This window comes from Thermobia domestica, chromosome 9 (genome assembly GCF_964235325.1).
Source record: "Thermobia domestica chromosome 9, izTheDome1.hap1.1, whole genome shotgun sequence".
In the NCBI taxonomy this organism is placed as follows: domain Eukaryota; kingdom Metazoa; phylum Arthropoda; class Insecta; order Zygentoma; family Lepismatidae; genus Thermobia; species Thermobia domestica.
In genome coordinates this window covers 156,357,159-156,379,000 of record NC_137462.1, presented here as the reverse complement: position 1 = coordinate 156,379,000, position 21,842 = coordinate 156,357,159, and the positions used below count along the sequence as shown (strand labels likewise).

At 35.6% G+C, this 21,842-nt stretch overlaps 1 protein-coding gene across 1 annotated transcript in view; it reads left to right on the top strand.

Annotated features, from left to right (window-relative positions):
• LOC145695123 (putative ATP-dependent RNA helicase DHX57) overlaps positions 1-21,842 on the top strand; it is a 121,195-nt gene that overhangs the window by 30,382 nt on the left and 68,971 nt on the right. The window contains exons 4-6 of the mRNA XM_081772045.1: positions 894-1,066; positions 14,313-15,522; positions 19,436-19,578. Coding sequence (XP_081628171.1) covers positions 894-1,066; positions 14,313-15,522; positions 19,436-19,578 — 1,526 coding nt within the window. The remainder of the gene's footprint in view (positions 1-893; positions 1,067-14,312; positions 15,523-19,435; positions 19,579-21,842) is intronic.

Below are 21,842 nucleotides of genomic sequence, written 5' to 3'. Positions count from 1 at the left end.
CGTAGTTGATTTCACAGATAATGGAAGTTCAATACTTGCCTGAAAACATTCGAATCTAACCTTATAGCAAGCGTTTCAGCGATAAATTGTCGCCATTTTCTGATGCTGGAGACCCGGGTTCGATTCCCGGTGTGAGCTCACTGAAAGTTTTTTTAAAGTTAAGCGTCCCACGTTTTTGCCCTCTAGGCTAAAGGAGGCTGAAAATTAATCAAAATGAATGATTGTAGGTTAAAATTTTTGTGCTCTCACCGGAAATCGAACCCGGGACCACGTACAGTTACGAAAGAAAGTATTTTTCAGTTGGCAAAATTTATTTTCCTAATAACTCAACAATAAATTAATATTTTTAGAGTACCGATTTTGGCAAGTTATCTAATTATAACTATTCTAAGGATCTAAAAGATCCATATCAATTCATTTTTCCAGAGTTATTGGCAAAACAAAATTTGTCAACTGTCAAATACTTCCTTTTCCGTGTGTACATGAAAGGGTTACACGCTGGCTACAAACGAGTAGGAAGGGCGATGGGAGCTCATGTAATTCGGATCCCATGTTAAACCGTAGGTCCATGTCACGCTGAACGGACGCTAAACTCCAAATCAACCAAACAAATAACCTATCTTCAGTGCATTTAATGAAATTCTGTATTACTTGAAAAATCTTCCTTGTGGGAATATTTCTAAAGAAGTCCTCTTCGGTATTTTAAGCCTATGAAATCTTTCTGCTATTTGAGATAGTACCCGAAATAAAGAATAATCGATGAATTGTAAATCTGTTGCACAGGAACCTTAGGTAAGTGCTTGAACCTTCCTTAATATTATTAATATGCATCCTATTGTTTCATTAAGTAATTTCATTTTAGAGATATTAATGCAAGTGTGTTCGTGTTTCAGGAGTTCACCCTCAACCAGACTACGTATGAGGACAAAGGAGAGAATTTAACTAAACAGTATTGGGTGAGCAGTGGCTCTCTTGTAGTAAAAGGTGGTGTAGATTATTCTCAAAAATCCAGTGAAAGTCTTCTTCAAGAGCGTGTTAATGGATTTGCTTTAAGGAAACTTGAATGGTAAATACATCAATGTATGCATTTTAACGCACTAAATTATATATATATAAAAAAGAGCAAATATTGTTACCTATGTTGTGCGTCTTGGGGCATTATTCTTCTACAATACATCTTAAACCTTGCTGTTTGCTTATTTATGTAGTAGTAGTAGTAGTATATTTGCTCTCTTTAAAGTATAATTTTTAAAATTTATTATCTTATTGAGTAAATTCCTAAATACTACAGTAATATTGCCATTATGCCATTTTACCCAGAGAAATGAATAAAAAAAAATCAAAGGACATCTTACTATTTCCATTTCGTTTTCAAAAGATCCGTTTAATTGTTTTGTCAAATATTACGTAGTAAAAGCATCTATGTCTGTTATCTTATTAGAGAGAGTGAATATTCTGTTTTGAAGTAATAATAGTATATTTAACAATCTAGAGTTTAGAAAAGGTGAATATTTAACGTTTTGTGAGAAAAGATACGTATAGTTTCAGGCATAAAGTTTCATTTTACTATTTTAGTGTTGAAATTTCAAGTGAGGTTTTTCTATGAAACTCATTTTATGACCGTTTATATACAGGGTGAGTAAAAAATAACCAAGTTTAAAAATCTGTTATACATTTTGTAATATTGATTCTTATTTAATAGAAAAATACGTACATCGTTTTCGTTAAATAAGAAACCAAAAGAATATGTTAAATCCCAACATAGACATTTAATCTCTTGTATCCGTGCCTCCATGAATTTCCATGGGCGAGAATTAAATTCTTCATGCAAAATCAAACGTATTGCATGTCTTGATAATCCACTTTCACTAGCTGCTTATATCTCATTTATAAACATTACTATTTTCAGCCTGCGATCTGAACTCTCATAAACAGATAGGTGGTCCGCTGTGTTTGTTTACATTGCATGTGCTGCTTCCAGCGGTCAACGATTGAACTAAATGAAGCAGGCAATGTTGTGAAATCTTAATAAATATTTTATATTATGACACTGTTTTCAACATGAGATTATTAATAATTTAATTGTTATAGAGTAATAAAAATACAATTTATTTTTTATCTACTTTGTTGGATTCAATTCTAATATAAGTAACATATTGTGAATTAGGGTAACTGCCCCAATTGTTCCCAAAGTATGACAACCAGTTTTTTCTTTTTCTTGTAGTACTGAATTCTATTAATAAACGCCTGAATAAACACAATGGGGCCGCGGTAGCTCAGTGGTAGAGCGCTTACCTGTAGTGTGCAGGGTTTCTGGTTCGATCCCTGCTTGCATCAAATTGACTTACTGGTGTACAAAACACCGTGTGCGTAGGTATTCTCACGGTTCTTCCGTTTCCTCCCACTTTCTTAATTCTTTATCATCACAGTCTCCCTTAGCCTTGGTGCATAATCGTGGAACATTAAACTAAATATTTCGTTTCACTCATAAATAAATACAATGAAAACTTTTAAAAACCAATAAGATGCATTAAATAGATGAACTGAAAGTCGGATGATTCCAGTGATTGAATTGTTAGTAACTTTGCCTCGTGTGGTTCGGAAGAGCAAAAATACATAAAAGCTAAGGATATTATATACATCTCAAATAACAAGCACCAAGCACAAAAATTGCTATTTCTCTATATGTTTAGTATATAAATACAGAAAAGCTCTCAAATTCCACGTTTTAAAACCCCTGCCAGACATGGCGGGTTAAGAAATGTGCACATAATGTATTATGAAATCATTTTGTTAATTTATATAAGAAGAAATAAAAAAATTACATATTATCGAAAAATGTTTTAGAGTGAGGCAGATACGCGTTTATTTCTATATTTTGTTGGCTTATTGCCAAGCACAGATATAAATCTTTACCAATCAAATATGTAATGTGCTACCACATGATATATTTGTCCAATTAACAGCACAGTATTTAAGCACAAGCTCACTAGGGCATATGCGGAAAGACAGGAAACCTGAGATTAAACAACGGAAGTCCCCACTTTTTTCTTACAATTCTAACAAATGCGTTGACGTACTGCCAAATGACAATAAAGCGTTAAAAAAAAAAAAAAAAAAAAAAAAAAAAAAAAAAAAAAAAAAAAAGAACAGTCCCCTTTCTTAAATTATAGTGATACAAAACCAGTGAGTCACAGAGTGTGTACATAATACTGTCATGATGTATCTCGATTTGTAGGTATTGCAGGAAATATTCCATTTTCAATGTATAAACATCAGGAACACAAAAGCATATTATGGCAGAAAAGAAGCTCTGAACAGAACGCTGTTAAGTCTGAGTAGATATATAGATGTGAAATTTCAATCTTGAATGATGTAAATAATTAGCGGTGAAAAAAAGTTTGTGGTTTGATGCAACGATAAAGAAGCTTCAAAGTATATATTAATGAAAGAAGAAAACAACTGATTTATTTTACACACCACAACCCTCTGTAGGTGCGAATCAAACAACTTACAAAGAGTGAAAAAGTTGCTAGACTGGACCGGGACTCGAACCCGGGATCTCCGGCACACCGTGCCGATGCGTTAACCACTACGTCACCCAGTCCGCTTCCCAAAACAGCCAAACACTCTCTCATTCCTGCAGTCGATGCTCTAAACTTCAAAGTAATTCATTCTTTAGCTATTGAGAGATGTGTTCATAAATAGTGAGCGAAGATCACATTAAGGTCATTTGGCCAGCAGTTTAAGGTTCAGATGAAGTATTAATATTATAGTATTTGAAAGCAAGAAGTTATTTCTAAATAATAGCAAGTGTATAAAATTTTGTGTTTTCTTGATATGAAATGTTTAAATGCGACATCACTCAAATCATTTGAGTTATTGATGTCATTGTGTAGCGTAGTAATATCTTGAAATATGAAGACTATCTGAATAATATCTTCAATATTTCTCTTGATAGCTGATAACTATCACCAAAGAATTAATGAAGCTCTCTCATAATAACTATCACCAAAGAATAAATAGGGCTCTCTCATGACTATATAGTTACCGTACCTGTCTTCGGTGCGGGAGACTCGAGTTCGATATCCAGCGAGAGCTCATGTTGTTCGGATCCCACGTTAAGCTGTAAGTTTACGTGTCATATAGCCTCGATACTGAATGGGACTCTAACCGCCAATCCAACAGCAAAACGGTAATAGGTCGTTGGGATTAGCATATGCTTGTGAAGAGAGGCCAACCACATACAAATCAAATAGCGAGGACTCAAAGACTCTTCCATAGATGCTCTCGAAGCTGTATATGGAGAGTTAGAAACCGCCACTGAAAGCATGCAGCCATTGCTTTAAGTATCTGAGATTAAACACGTATAATAAGCGTGTATGTTTTACAGAGCTCAAAGCGGTTTAGGTCCGGTTGGGCATTGTTACTTATACACGATACTGCGTAGTGCACAGGAGAGAAGTGTGCTGAGTTTTTTTCCCTAAATACTGAGGTGAAATACATATATGTGAATAAAAGGTTAAATGAATGTCAGCTTTGCGTGATTGTTTTTCGTAAATAATAGGGAAGAGATATGGGTATGATGAAGAAGACATGATCTGCGGAGCCGAATTAATACGTATCAGTCTTATTTGTGCTAGTTCCCAACAGATAAAATTGTGGTTTTCATTATAGCATTCGTTAAATAAAGTAGAGATTAATCGAATGGTAGTAACAGTTTATTTAGCAATGGGGAACTAATATTACCAGATCTAATAGGTTTGTGTGGTGAGAGCGACTACAGCATATTCTGGACTTGATCGGAATTGAATAATGTGATCAAATAGACAAGTTGGGCTGAAGGAAATTGATAGTGGGTGGTGTGGATGTAAAGGGTTTGCGGTGGTAGGTGTTACATAAATTGAACTATTCGATTATCAGCTGAATCTATCTCCAGACAGGCAATAAAAATAAAAATCGGGAAATCATTGTCTCTGATTTTCCTGAAATTTGAATGTGAAACTATAAGAGAATCTGAGAATTGCATTGTTGCAATAAGAGAATCTGAGAAGAAAACGCATTTTGCTTTAGTTTAAAAAAAAAAAAGTATTAGAGACAGAGCAGGTCAAAGTTGACCATGCGGAAGCCACTGTAGAACATCATATTTTTAAAAAATGAGAAATATTACTAAACCTTTCAGCCCAGATGCCGAATCTTATTTGGTTTTGAAGTATATTCATTGCTACGTAGTCTAAAGAAGTAAATTTAGACCTGTGCTCAAAGCCAATCTTTATAGAGCATTTTTTTATTTTTTCTCAAAAACACCAATTCCGAAAATTCTGAAAATACTACACGAATCATATATCAAAGAAAATAAAAGAACACTCCACTTTGCCTTTGAATTTGTAACCAAGTTTTTTAAAAAGATCATTTTCGAATTAATACGTCCGGTACTATGGAAAGAAATTATAAAAAAACAAATTGGATTATATATATATATATATATATATATATATATACTCGTGTACATAGTCTGGCTATAATACTGTTACAAAGTTCCAGAGGCTATAGCATTCTCCGTTGTGAGAGAAATAAATAAATAAATAAAAAACTTTGTAGTGGAATGTAAGTGCTACTGTAGAAAAGGATATATTTCTTCACGTACCCTATAGGCACAATGGAATGGAGTGATAGCGTTACATAGAGTTGGAAAACCAGCGAGTGAAATTTTCAACTCGCTTATAAAAAATGAAAATTTTCTACATCCTTTGTGGATAAAAATATACACCTAATTGTAGTAGTGTATTGTGTACCTGTTTGGACAAAATCAATAGCACTCTGAACAGCATGCATTACAGGCTTTGGTAGGTTGTATATAGTGACATAATGTTTCACTAGACCCTAGACCCCATTACATGGTCCTTTTTCATGTCTACTTGTACTAAAAATATATTCTGAGATAGTTGCTAATTTTAAAAATTCATAGAGTTGAAACCAGTTTTTAAAATGACTAGTAGTCCCAACTGAGATTACGCTAGTTGTAGTTTAACACCAAGGTTTTCTTTGGTCTTCTGAAATGTTAGCAAACAATGAGAAGAATCGTGTCCTGTGTCATCACTTACAATTGCGAAACTTTTGTCTCATTTTTGCAGTGGTTCATTGCTGTTGATTGTAGTTTAACGTCCCTTTTAGCAGCGAGGCTGTATGAGACGTGGACCATCTGATTAACATTGAATTCGAACCACATGAGCTCCCGCCGGGAACCCTGGTCTCTCATGCCAAAGTCGCGTACGCCAACCGCTTAGCTACGAAAGAGCTCATAGTCATTGCTGTAAAAATATTTCGTCATTCTGTCAATGGTAGCCATGTGTTTCTCCTAGTAAAATAACAGACGAATCCTCTGCAAAATCACAATGATTGACTAAATGTTGGGTAGATGTTCTTGCTCAATTTTTAGTACGGGAGATGTGTTTCCGCATTTTCAAAATTTGATTACGAAGTCCAGAGGTAAATTAGCGTGTTCTTGTCTTTCGGATATGTACTCTCTTAGACTTACAACTTTTGTAATATTTTCAAAATTTTTAAGAGTGGCATTTTTGAGAAAAGAAACTCAAAAAATGTTTGGTTTAATTGTTGTACAAAGGTTGGTTTTGAACCGGTCTACATTTACTTTTCTTTTAAACAAACAAACAAAAAAGAAAGTTCTGTGATTTATTATTATTATTCCCTCATTGGTTTCAGCTGGTCAGTTTCGACGTGCTTATCTCTGGAACATTTTTTTATAAACTAAAACAAAATATGTGCGAAGATATCTAGATTTAGATTTAATTAACAGCCAAACCATAGGGTTGATTCATCAATCTTACTTGTGTTGATATATTCAAAGTACTTACGCTGCTATATTTTCGTTGCTTAGTTTTCTGTAATGTCTGTATATTGTCATTTGGGTGTGAGTTCCATAACTTCAAGGCGACTTTATTGCTATAAAGGTCACGTAGCTTTTGATCATATCTGGCAGGAAATTTGTTTAAGAGGGGAGTTCTTTACAGTTGAGCGAACATTAGAAAGAAAGAAGTCTGCAACAACGTAATAGATGTCATACCAGAATTTTTTAAACCTAAGTTTTAATCTGCTTCTAGTATGTGGTTGGCTTGTAGTCGCAAAAGGGAAGTTGAAAGGTACATCTGGGAATCATCAACAGGAAAACAGTTTCTCCGGGGAATATTCATTGTGAGTTTTGATACAGAGCATATAATGAAGGTTGCTGTTTTCCGGTGTTACGAGTATTAACTGAGGTATGAATTACATAGCCCATGAAATAAAATATATGTAAGTTCTCTTGCAGTACTGTGGGAGTTATGTTTATTTATTTTATTTCCAGCACAACTGACATGATGCCCAATTACGATGTTACGTATTATCATTATTATTATTATTCAATAGTTCAATATAAAAGATTTAGATCACTCACTTTTACATCCATTCGTTTGTTTACTGCTCTCCATTTATCACTTGGGACCGCTGTGGCTCAGTGGTATAGCATTCATCTCTGGTGTGTGGGGTCCCTGGTTCGATCCCAGCTCGCGCCAAGTGAACTTTGTGGTGGACAAACACCGCGTGTGGGGATTTTCTCGGGGTTATATCATTTCCTCCCATTTTATTCATTCCACCATTTAATTCATTTCTCATCATCCCCGTCTCCTTTAGTCTAGCCTAACCGGCATAATCATGGGATGTAAAACTGGAAGTTTTTTTTTTTTTTCATTTATCACTTTTCTTACACTTCTGTATCAATATCCTGAGTTGTTGCTTCTATATTATTGTAGGAAGCACTCATTCGCCATATAAGGGATTTAGGTAGCATGTTAGTGCGTACCTTCGTGCAGTAAAATATATTGCTATTGCTAATTTTAGTTTTGGATGATGGAACATGCAATACTATATTAGAATTTAACTCAATAGAATCGATGCTGCTCACAAATTTGTGGAGAAATATTAAGTTGTGATCTTTTTTGTTTAAATGTTAAAATATTGAAGTTTTGTATTACTTCTGTATATGATATATATATGCAGGATATCGTAGATCTGTTTTCCTGTACATTAGTAATTTCAAAAACTTACACAGCACTTTCTACCGTTCTACAATATATATATTAGAATTCGTGTTCCAAATAACACAAGCATATTCTACTAATAGATATTTAACATAGGAATCATATAATTGCAAAAATGCCGGTTAATAATGAAACTCTTCACTAGAACAAAAGATGATGAAGCGAAGATTTTTTGTACGCACCGCTCGTGATGTTTGCGATATGATGAGTGAATGATAGCTGTTCTGCTTTAACGGATAGATTGATATTTGCCAATAGTATGATGAAGTGAATCATGTAATAAATTTCTCCAATAACACGGATTGTTTCTATGCTGTCTGTAATAGCACCCAATAATACTTAGGTACAGTTAAACGTGTAGGAATAGACATCTCAATGCATGAGTTCACTATGTTCAAGTTGTTACTGATTCTTTTCTTGCGCCACAATTAATGTTTCACTTCCACGTATTTTGCTGGCTTTACAGTAGATAGCGAAGTTTTTTTGTTATTGTTATTATTATTATTATTATTATTATTTAATCAGAACTGTTCACTGATCGTTCAAAAACAGGTTTGTCACCGCAAGGAAATCCGTTGCAACATCCCACCTATATTGATCATAGATTCTAGTCTTTTTTTTTCCCTTTCTTTCTTTCCTGCTTTGAACATTTTAAAAATGGATAGGAAAAACGCTTACAAGATCGAGACTATATTTTAATTAGATGTCACAGCGTGAAAAAAAAAAAAAAAAAAAAAAAAGGCACAGAACTGTTTTGACACAGGTCGTTTATATTAAATTCACGTATATGACATTTTTATGAGTTGTAGAATATTTAGGACTGAAATTGGGTAAAGTTAAGGTTACACTGAAATATCTGAAACTATTGTTTGCGCTAAGTAATGTCAAATGAAGTTCTACTGCGTAAAAATAGTGATGAAAATAGTTCTACTGCGTAAAAAGTTCTACTGCGTTTTTAGTCAGATCATGTGGCACTCAAACATTGAGCTTCACTTTGTAGCAGGAGTGTCATTTCAGATTTTGCTTGGGGGGTCAAGACCCGTTGATATAATTAAAATTTCGCGTTTTTCACTGATTTACTACTATTCTATTGATAAAATCTATATACATCTCAAACTCAGGGGGGAGGGAAATGCCCCTCCCTGCCCCCCTAAATGACGCCCTTGCTTTGTAGGTAAATTTCTTCAAATGATTTAACACTGATAATGGGTGTTTAGATCGTTGACGATCTTATGACTGCTAACGTGCCGGTCTTGCTCGATGTTTGACAGAATATCATGCACTTTTGCTGAGAATGTTCGCTCACTGTGAAAAGCATCTCGGACATCGAGATATCCAGAATGAAAACGATTGAACTATCTTTTGACTGATGGTTTGAATAGCATATCGTCTCCATAAACAGCACAAATATTTTTATGAGACTGCGCAACATTTGGGTGTTCAATAAATAAAACTAAAATTTAGCGCAGTTTTGCGTAAAGTTCACTTATCTTTGCGGCGCAGTATCTTAAGTCGGATTATAAGAATTCCAAAACTTTTTGCACATCTACTAGAATCAGCTATAAAATGACGTTACGTCTGACCCGTTGCAACTCATACCTTACGATTGGTACACTAATCTCATGCGCAAAAGGCTCATTACGTTGCAGACTACCTAATATATACCTAAAGGTGTGTGTGTGTCATCAGATTTTCTCATTGAAAGAACTCTCGTAGAGCCACAAAATTTTTGTTCGCAGATCTTCAGGAAATCTAATAGCGTACCGTTTTTTTATTAAATTTATATGCAAAAATTACAGTAAAAGCACAGTACCTGTGAGGTACTGGTTCCAACCCTTTTCTCTATGGTCATGTTGCATATCTTTAAAATCTTTTTAATTCTTTTACATTAATTTTATTATTTTCTTGCGAATAACAGGGATGTCAGCTGATCCGATAGACCGCGGTTGCTTGCCGTTATATATTTTACAAATTTCTTTACTTCACAGATTTTGCTCAATCATTCTTTCCGTGTGGAAAAATGGACACTTCTGCTAGTAAATAATAAAATGAATAAATTGTTAAATATGAACAATTAGAGCTTTTAATTATGCATGATTTTAACCTGTAGTGTATAGCAAGCACAAGGTTTGGTGCAATAACTAGTAAAAATATTTCGAATACAGAAAGTAGGTACCATAATTACGGAATGTTATAGGACTTAAGTCTTTTTCAGTTTATTACAAACGTCTGAAAGAAGCTAAGATCGAATACTACTGTATGTCAAGACAGTCATTCCCTATATATATTGTCGGATAACCTAGTGGAAGAATTGATATGAGCAGACAAATTGTAAACATCCTACTTTTCTTGGAATTCCTGAAAGGAGGAGGATTACATGAAAAATACCTTCATTCAATCAGATTATTTACAAATGGGACAGCTATAGTTCTATTTCGAATCAATACAGGGTTCCTACTGGTCAGGGAAGTCAAGGAAAATGGTCGCCAGGGAAAAAGACTGGAAATCAGGGAAATTTTATAGAATATATTTTTTCCTAACATTAATTGTATACCAACTTCAGCTTAGCCAACCATTAATGATCTCAGTATGGAACGTTGCTCAGATTTTATGGGTGGTAAAAGGAATGTACGTGTGAGCAATTGATTATTTCCTCTATAGAATAAATGTTTTCATATATAAATATTCACCGTTACATATTCCTTATTTATATGTCAACACCATCTGACACCTGTCATGAAAGTCAGGGAATTTTCTGCCAAAGGTCAGGGAGAAGTCAGGGAAATACATTTCTCGAGATCAGTAGGAACCCTGCAATGAGACACATTAATAAATCAAGTTGGGGAAGATACAGATGGTTATCAAAATAATAGAAATACATGTAGTTCGCAACATTTAAAATATGTGAAGTGGTAGCACTAAGGATGCAAGTGCAGTGCTTGCCCGTTGTTAATGTGTGTTAGATGATTATTTGTAGTACGTTAAACGGGGAATGGATGAATCTAGTTGCGGGATGAGACATAGTGCGCCTGATAGAGGGTGTGAAAATATGTATATGTGCAAAGTTATAGCCGCTGAGTGCCGTAAGAAACGAAGCGGGAGGGGGTCAAAGTTGGTGGGAGAAGCGCTACAATGTTATTGAAATACACCAAATAAACTGATGAATCCTGAAAATAGTGAAAGATAGACAACGCAAACGGTGGTAGTTTCACATATTGGCAAAAAGAGAATGGGCAGAGTAGATCACGAACCTCTGCCGCCATTTTGAAATATGATATTTTTTGAAATAAGGTAGTCATGTTATATATGAGTTAGGGCCAGCATGTTTTCAAAAAATCAATTATGAATTTTAGTGATCGTCATCTGTACTTATTTGGAAGATTTATGGTAATCTTTTATAGTTATTTACGAAAATCTAGGAGACTGATACTTGTATATTGAAAGTTTTGTTCGTGATTGATTCGCCTTCGATTATTGTAACAATGTTGGTTCGCAAGTTCGGAACTTGCAGTGATGATCCATCGTCGAAGGACACAACAATCGTGTCATTTGCTGACATTGTCACAATAATCGAAGGCTTCATATTTCAAACAAACCGACCAAACATAATGCTACACGATAGACACTCGAGAAAGCTACCTCACTCGATAACTTATTTTCCGTTACAACTTCATTGCTCGAGTGAAAAATCTAGCAAGTAGTGAAAAAAATAATGATCTACGTATAGAAGTAATAATTACGTTCCAATCTATCAGATCTTATTGTGTTATGGTCTATATTATGGTAAATATGTCATTTAACAAAGGGTAGTCAAATAAATTCCACATTGTTTTCGGCCAAAAGCGCAAGAAACAAAACAAAAACAAAAAACCAAGCGGAAGCGGTTCTTGCATATCGAAACAGTTCTCTCCGGCACTATATGAAGCAAATTGGAAGTAATGTCATGAAAAATAATGTAATAATATACAACTTGGATATCAAATTTCAGTTAGTTTTCTTGGCTTGCAGATGTTTAACATACATACGTTTTCGTGATAATCCAAGCTTTCAACATACGAGTATCAGTCTCCTAGATTTTCGTAAATAACTATAATCTTAAATCTTACAAATAAATGCAGATAATGATCACTAAAGTTCATAATTGACTTTATGAGAACTAGCTGGCCCTATTTCATATATCATATGACTACCTTTCCATTTTAAAAAATATCATATTTCAAAATGGCGGGTTTAAAGATGGCAGCGGAGGTTCATGATCTACTCTGCCAATTCTTCTTTTGCCGATATGTGAAACTACAACCGCTTGTATTTTCTATCTTTCACTATTTTTACGATTTAACAGTTTATATGGTCTATTTCAATAATATACACCTCCCACTAACTTTGACCCTTTCCCCTTCCGTTTCTTATGGCGCTCAGCCGCTATAACTTTGCACATACACATATTTTCACATCCTTTATCAGCCACACTGTCTCATCTCACAACTCGATTCATCCATTTGGACCCTTTACTTGTAAGGCGGGAAGACGGTAGTGGTGCAAAATAGGTGACCTCTGTATATTTTAAAAGAGGCCCAACTGTGCGTGCACGGTTACTTGGTGTAATTGTAGCTAAGGTGACCAGTGTGTTAGATTTGTCGCGAAGAACAGTGTCCAAAGTGATAATGGCCTGTAGAACGCATACAAAAGGAGAAAACTTAGTGACATTGATCACCGAGCACTGAAGAAGATTGTTACCAAGGACAGTAGTGCGAGTGCGGCAGAAGCGACTTTGGAACTCAATCAGTACTTGCAACAGTTCATTTTGAGTCACAATCCGACGCAAGTTGAATAACGTGACCATCAGCGGCTTTGTTGCAATTACCAAAAGCTGATCACCGCTAACAACGCTTTAACGCGAGAAAAAAAAAAAAAAAAGATAGTGCCAAGAACATACAAAGTGTACCTACCACCAGTGATTGGGAACACGTAATATAGTTTGATAAGCCCTCTTTCACCTTATTTCCGAAGACAAAATTTTGTTTATGTATGGCTGACGCACAAATAAGTTATCTTTCCTCAGCTCTCTAATGTTTTTGGGCCGCACATTCCTGGTATTCTGTGGGTTCTGTGATTGTGTTTACAGGACGCATTATTGTCAATGATTATGTGGACATTTTATTTGATGACCAAATACATCCTATAATCTATATGTATCCCGCCAAATGACTCAACTCTCCAAGATGACAGTGCGCCGATTGACACTATTGATGCAGTTGAGGCGAAGCTCCATGAATATCAGGAGAAACTACAACTTCTTTCCTGGCCTGTCGAAGTCTTAACACTTATAGTCCGTTTTGCAGCCCAAACTCCGGAACAGATTCCTCTCTGTCCTCGCCTACTACGGAACTGAGTCCTGTATTGCTTGAGGAATGGTACTATATTCCTCTGGAAATCAATAATTACTTATAAGCTTCCATTCCACGACGAATGAGATCTATTCTACACGCTAATGGTGGTCCTACTTATTAAACAGATATAAATTTTCTTCACATGTTTCCATTATGTATCTGAATTTAAATTTCGTTGTAATAGTTGCCCGTTTGAAGCCTACTTTCGACAGTTCAGGAAAATTCTTGGAATCTTTCTTAATAAATCAAAATGGACGCTTTTGCACCAAGGAAAGGGAACAGGCCGAAGTCAATTTCGTATTTCTAGCCACTAATCAAATAAATGTACTTTGTCATTTATTCAGTATTCGTTCTGGGAGTCAACATCGTGTCCGTGGCTTTTCTCGGGATACTCCCATTTCCTCCCACATTTTCATTCTATAAGTAAACGTAGGACCTTAAACTGAAATATTTCATTTAATATTAGTTCTGTAGTTTTTTCACGCTACATCAACCTGGAAAACTAAGACCTACTTCCTGTTGTAAACATTATATACTTAAATTTCTATAGTATATACATGTTATTGTAAACCTTCTTGCTTCAGACTTTCTTTAATTCCTCAGTTTATTTATTTATTTATACTTTAAGAATGTTCTCAGAATCACTTCCAATGATACATGGAATGTAATTAATACAGTGTCGAACGGTTGACTACTCGTAATCAGAGTAACCGTCTTTTAAAGTTAATGAAATAGCGTAATCATGTATATTTTGCTTAAAAGTATTTGTTCCTAATTTGTAGTTGTTAAATTTAAATATTTACCCTATTCTGTATCCATTTTCCAGTTACGGATTTCACACTGAGCACTGTATAGAAGCTTTACAGTTAGCAGGAAGAGATACCGGATTAGCACTGGAGTTTCTGCTTTCCAAATATTTTAGCCTTGACTTTGATTTTGACCCGGATACAGTTGATAATGAAAATAATGGATCAAAAATGGAAGAACTTGAGGAGTCTATAGTAGAACAGAGAGAAAACGAGAAAGCTGCTCTTCAGTCAATATTAGACAATGCCTTTGTTGAAAGAGTTCCAAATCGCGTGTGGGTAATTAATTTAAAACCTGATTATTTACATAAATATTTTAACTGTGATAGTGCGAAAACAAGGGTATCTAATGAAAACATAAATAAGAAAAGTATTTGTAGATTTTATCTGAAAGGCCATTGTAAATATCAATATAATTGTCGTTATTTACACCAGAATCCTGAGTCGAAAGTTCAGGTAATAGATAGTCACTTGAGAGAAGACGAAGATGTTAAATCTCTTGATCTTGAAATAAGATTTCCTCGTAATAACCAATACCCTTTAGAAGCTCCGTTCGTGTGTATATCGTGTGCATCTTCAAAGTTTCCGAAAAATTATTGTTTGAAAATCACTAAGCGTCTGCTACAAGAAGCTGCTGAGTTGTCTAAAGATCACTTTCCATTTGTGTATTCACTTGTAAATGTTTTAGAGAGTGAAACGTTTGTAAAAGAAGCTTTAGAATGTGAATTAGTTATTTTAAATCCTTTAGTGCCTTTAGTGAATTCGAAGTGTGATGATGAGAAGTTTGGAAATAAGACTTTCCCAGATGACCATGGAGGAGTTGTTGAGGATCAGCGACCAATACAAAATAAGAAAAACACATCTATTGACGAGTACCAACGAAGTTTGGAAGATGAGAGAATGTATAAGAAATATAAAGAAAAGATTAAATCTTCCGAGTATCATAGAATTCTGGAAGACAGAAAGAAATTGCCTGCGTGGAATGAAAGGGAACAAATTCTCAGTGCCGTGGAACATTTTTCGGTCGTAATTGTAAGTGGAGCAACTGGATGTGGAAAAAGTACACAGGTACCTCAGTTTATTTTGGACAATTGGCTAGAGAATTGGAGTAAAACGCGTTCACATTGTGAAATAATTTGTACGCAGCCGAGAAGGATTTCAGCCATTGGAGTGGCTGAGCGAGTAGCAGAGGAAAGAATGGAGAAGATTGGTGGCACAGTAGGTTATCAGGTGAGGATATAAATCTACTTAATAATGTAATAGGATGCATGTTAATAATTAAAAATTAAAACTACTTACTTAAGCAGTATTTTTTAAAATTCTGATACATTTATCTTCGTATAAAGTAAACTAAATTTCAATCCTGTAAAAAAATCTTTTTAAATGTAATTGATGCAGAAGACTCCGTTAATTAACACAACGTTTCTTCGGAATCTGAGTGGAGATTTAATTTATATACCTAAATCGGGTTAGGATGGCTCTGGCCACCTCAGACTTCTCTTGAGACGATTCTTAACCTGTTATTCTTCGCAATTACACCATTCTGTTCCTGGGCACTTTAGTGAGTATAATTTTAATTTTTAATTAAGAATATAAAACATTTTTTACTGGTTTAAAAAGAAATAAAATCACATTTGACTTCAATTCTTAAGAGTGTTTAATACCTGCACCGCCATTGTTTTCTCTCCCATTGATTTATATGGGAAATTATTTCACCATTTTCTTTCGAAATGAACTGGAGCATTAATGGTTTGATTTTACAGATTTCTTCTTCAAATCTATTTAAATGTTCCTTATTTCGAGAAAATAAATTTTGTGATTTTAAAATTTAATAATAAAATTTATGCAATACTAAATTTAATTTTTTGACATTTTAAGAAGACTTAAAGGAGTCAGTAAAATCACATCTCATTAAAACTTCAATTCATTTCAAAGAAATATAAAAACAATTTCCAATGTAAATCAATGGACTTTAAAAAATGACATAAGTACTCAACACCGTTAATGCTATTTTATTCCATGGAATTGATTCAATTCGTAAAATCGTGTGCGATTCAACATTGGTGCGCACTGTACAATAGCACATACATAGCACCGCCAAAGCTAATAAAGTGAGCTCATAGAGTAAGCTCATAAGGTGAAAAGCAGAACCCTTTGTTTTGCTTTTGATTTTTATCCTTTTTTCTTAGGGAATAACAATATCTTATCTGGGTAATAGTGGCTCAGACTGTAGTTCAGGAATCGGATAAAATCTAGGGAATACTGTATCAGTTGTACTAGTAGTATGTTTTGAGTTGCTTTAGCCATTAATTTTCTGTACGAAATTCGACTTAACGTTATAAAGTTTATTACATAATTATTATATATTACATATAGACAGTGTATGTACCGTATGTACAATTGTGATAGACTCGTATGACTTTCAAACTAGTATATAAAAACGCTGAAATTTCATACGATGCAGATATCAAGGAGGAGGGAAGGGGCATTATTTGACATAATCTTTAATACCACCAGCTTAACACAGTTGCCAAACTAACATAAAGTTATTACGAGGGCCATCCGGAAAGTGGTACCCGTTTGTGCAATAAAGACACAGTAGTACATATTAACAAATATACACATTTTTATTGAAAGAGCACACTTTACACTACTTCTCCACATAATCACCAAGCAAATTGAGGCATTTGTCATACCGTGTGACGAGTTTTTGTATTCCAACGTCATAGTCCTCCGCCGCCAGCGTATTGAGATACGTAGTCACGCCTCGTTTAAGTTCTTCATCGCTGTCAAATCTTTTTCCCGCCAGAAAGTCTTTAAGCTTCGTAAAGTGATGCATAACAAACCCATGTTTCGTCCCCTGTAATGATACGATTCAGGAAAGAGTCTCCTTCATCGGAATAACGTCCCAGAAACGTCAGTGCTGCAGCCATACGCTTGGTTTTGTGCTCATCTGTGAGCATGCGAGGGACCCGCCTTGCACAGATTTTTGAATAATGCAGATGGTCTTTGACAATTTCATGAACAATTGTTCGAGACACATTAGGAAAATGTTCACAGAGTTCATCAATTGTGACGCGCCGATCGTTCCTCACGCATTCGTCTACTGACCTCAGCAGTTCGTCTGTAATGACAGATGGTCTCCCTGAACGCTCCTCGTCGTGTGTACTCCCCCTCCCCAGGTTGAAGTTGCGACACCAGCGCCGAACAGACGACTCGTCCATCACATTGTCTCCATACACCTCCTTTAATCGGCGATGAATTTCACAAGGTCACAAGCGTTTCGTGCATTGAGAAATTAATCACGGCCCTCACTTCACAACTGGCGGGGTTCTCAATTCGTTTAATCATTATAAACGAGCACAGACACAACACAGGCACTGCTAGCGTCACGCAACCTCGCATAGAGCAGGCAGACAAGCCACTGACGCAGTCTGGCCTTGCCCAGCGGCTCCCCGAGTCGTCAGCGCTTCATGCGGCGCAAACGGGTACCACTTTCCGGATGGCCCTCGTATTTTCAAATGACACTATGAGAGGTTATAACAGTTTCAAAATCTAAATGGTAAGTGAAATTTTACAATGCCACACTTACTCATTGCTACGTATTAAGGACGCTGCTGTATCACTAGCATCGAGAGACAATCAAATTTTAGAGGTCCCTAGAACAGTAACAACACAAGTGAGACTGACGAGCCAATGTATATCCAAGGCAACGTTGTGTCGAATTAGGATATGACGTATTTCGAATAAATAAGGACATAGCTACAAGGGATTGAAAACTCCTCTTTTCAAAACGCGTTATCCCGTAAAACTGCTTAGATAAGTATCACATCTAACTGCACAGATGGTTTTCAATAGATTTAAAAATCATAGTGCTACCCTAGATATAGTGTGTGTTCAGAAATTCGATGACCAAAATCCGGGAGGTAATATCAAAGAAAAAAAGCTTTAATGAACATGGGTCGAAAAACAACACCTTCCAGAGTTATAAACCGCGGAAAACCCGAAGTACCACGTTGTAAAACTCTCGTGCTCAAATACTATGGAACCTATCGTAAGAGGTTTAAGGAATTCAACAGGAACTAGTGTATGCTCTGTCGAATTGCCCATGTTTTACAACCATGCGGTACTAGCAAAACTAATTGTATAAAGGAGGTTAGGATACGGTGATAGATTTTTAAATACGAATTGACCATTCGTACTAAGAACTAGTGTGTTCTCTGTCTAAACATCTGTGTTTCAGAATCCTCCGGTTCCAGCGAAACGAATACTCAATTAGTACTGAAAGATGTATTCCCGTACACCAACTTGCATTACACATTTAGTTTCGCCGGTACTGGAGGATAGTAAAACATGGATATTTAGATAGACTGCAGACTAGTTCCTGGGTAATTCCTTAAACTGCTTGAAACTTTTGCATTTGATATAAGGAATCGCCTTCCGGAGTTGTCATGAAATTTATATATAAAGGTTTGAATATAGGGCAATTAAAAAAATATATACGAAGTAAATACAAATGGATTTAATCAGTAATTGTACTTAGTAAGTTTCGAAGTTTTGCTTTGTAGATCACATTTAAATATTGGAAAGTAAATAAAATAAGACATTAGAATATTAGATAATTCAGATATGTGGCATCGGTGGGTAATTTCGTTGTAAATAAAAGGAAACTAATATAGAGAAGAAATGAAATGAAAATGAGAAAATTGATGTGCAGTTGATTTATTTTAACATATCTGTTGCATCTTCTATTGAATTTTACGGATATGTCAAGTGATTTCGTCATTTCCTATGTGAACCATAGTTTCCTAAAGGTATATTTACGATTCAAAATAATTTGCTTGGTAAAGGGATCATAATGGGTCATATGTTTTAAATTTCATTTCATACAGGTAACGTTTTCTCACCAGATTAACTTGATCCATTTATTTCTTTCAGAGATTTAAGCGGAATACCATTCTTTCTTTCACTGTAGTTTATAGATGGGCGTGAAACACGTTACTGTTGTAATTTATGTATTTTGTACATTTGTTCCGTAACGTTATACTTGTCCCATCCATTGCGTATAGATTTCACATTATGCTTTAATTGCAACGTGTTCTTGTAACTTGGAAATTCTTCTCTTTACTTCTCCTACTTTTAGATAAGATTGGAAAATAAATATTCATCATCAACGAGACTTTTATTTTGCACAACTGGTATCTTACTGAGACGTCTTCAAGGAAATTCTCTTGATAGTGTCACACACATTATAGTGGACGAAGTTCATGAAAGAAGTGACGAAAGGTATGTATTTAGTACATTTTTTCATATGTGTAAGTACTTAAGGAACGAATATGGTAAGTATTAATATGCAGAATACTGACATATTCAAGAAAATTTAACAGTACTCAAAAAAGTAGAACTGCACTTTTCATTTTCACAGGGTAGTTTCAGTAGGCAGTGTTAAAGAGGCTGATTGGTAATTTAGGTGTCAGGGATTAAATTCTGATATTATTGAAGGAAGGCGATCAAATGCTATCTTGACAGCTTATACTTGATGCAATAGGACAGCTTAAACTACCTAGTAATCACCTTAATGAATTAAATATAAAATGAATGCTGTACATATGGAACATACAGAAGGGAAAGGCAGAGGTAAACAATTAATACCAACAAAATGACACATCCTATAAGTATGTGATGCTGTTAAAATTATTATTTTTAAAATAATATATTTTTATATATAAGCATTTGAGACCGATGGTGCTTAGTTTGAACTGAACGATTTGATCGGGGGTAGCGGCTCCCCATATGAAATAGGTGCAGGAGTTCTCTGAATTTAATCCCTGCCTAAATTTGTTTGCTGACATAGATCGCTATTGCAGCCTCATTCTTTCATGAAAACCTGATTTCGGTTGCAGAAAACAATTTAGCAGGAATTGACTTTCCGAAAACTTATACGGCATTGTTTGTCAAAACGTTTTTCAAAAATTATCTTGAAAACATCTTGAAAACGATTTTCATGTACAAGGTAACTAAAAAGTTCTTGTCGTCTTTGTCGTCCTATTAATAATGCGCTCACAAAGAGGAAATGAAATTACGCACGTGCCTGTCATATGATCGAGAATTAGTTTGACTATCAACTTTCAATAATACAGGCACATTGTGCACATACAGCAGTCATAACTCATCCAGTGTCAAAAAGAAATGGAGGTATCGAAGCAGCTTGTTCGCGTGTGTTTATTGTATGACTTTATAGATAGCCTGTCAGCTGCCGCATATGCCAGGCATGTGAGGATAATGCAGTGAACGAACGCACCGTCAGGTCACTGAACGAACGTTCCAGAAACTCTGGTTGCGAGATGTGAGTCTTAAGGATGAACCTCGTAGTGGACGACTATATGTGTAAAATGACGAGGCCCTGAAAGTAGCCATCGAAGAGGAGAGTGGTCTAACGTGTGATAAACTTGCAGAAAGGTTCCATGTTTCCGCTGAAACAGTCAGACTGCACCTGGATGGAATAGGAAAGTCATACAAGTTAAGCAAGTGGATACCCCACACATTGTCGGCAGCCAACATGAACAACGAGTGACAGCCTGTTTGTTCTTGCTCACTCGGCACCGGAACACATCCATCTGTAATCGCTTGCTCACTAGTGACGAAAAGTGGGTCTTTTATTACACTCCCAAGCGTATCAGACATTGGTTTTCCACGTGACCCTGTTCCTCACATTTCAAGACCATCTCTGCACCCACGAAAGGTTATGTTCTCTGTATGCTGAAATTGTTGGCAAATGGTGCGTAAAGATCTTCTTCCACATGGTCAGTCTATCACTGCTAAAATCTACTCTCAGCAGTTGCAAAGGATGCACCGTGCATTGGGCAGGAGGAGCCAGAATTATTGAATCGCAAGGGTGTGCATGCTGTTCCTGGACGACTATGCCAAACCATATGTGGCAAAGAGGATCCGGGAGACCCTTCAGCAACTTAATTGGAAGACACTGCCATGCACCATATTCACCGGACTTTGTGCCAATAGATTACCACCTGTTTCATTCCGCCGAGAACCACATCCTTGGGAGATCCCTCGCAAATGAGTGAGATCTACGAAACACGTTGACGGACTTCTTTGCATCCATGACCGCCGAGTTTTATCACCAGGGTATTGTGCAGGTACAGGAACATTGGCAAAAGATGTTGAATGCTGATGGAGATTACTTCGAAACCTAAAGGTACGTACCGTTCACTGTATTGCTCTTTTTTATCACTGCTCTAGGACGCCAAGAACTTTATTGATTAGCTTGTAGTTTGGCTAAAACCCGTTTCAGGTTACACAAAAACGATTTAACTGTCTTGAATTTAGAAAAACTCGTTAGTGGCGTCTGTAGAAGTTGGAAACCCTAAATTTATTTTGAAAATGGCTCTTAGAAATGTTCATAAAATTCGCAGATATTCGTTTGAGTGGGGAAAAGCGAATTTTCTAGATTTCGACTTCGAAAAGAAAAAGCCTAACGAGTTTAATGAAATAGAAAAAACTTACTTTTTCTTCTTCTAACGATTCTCCTGAAG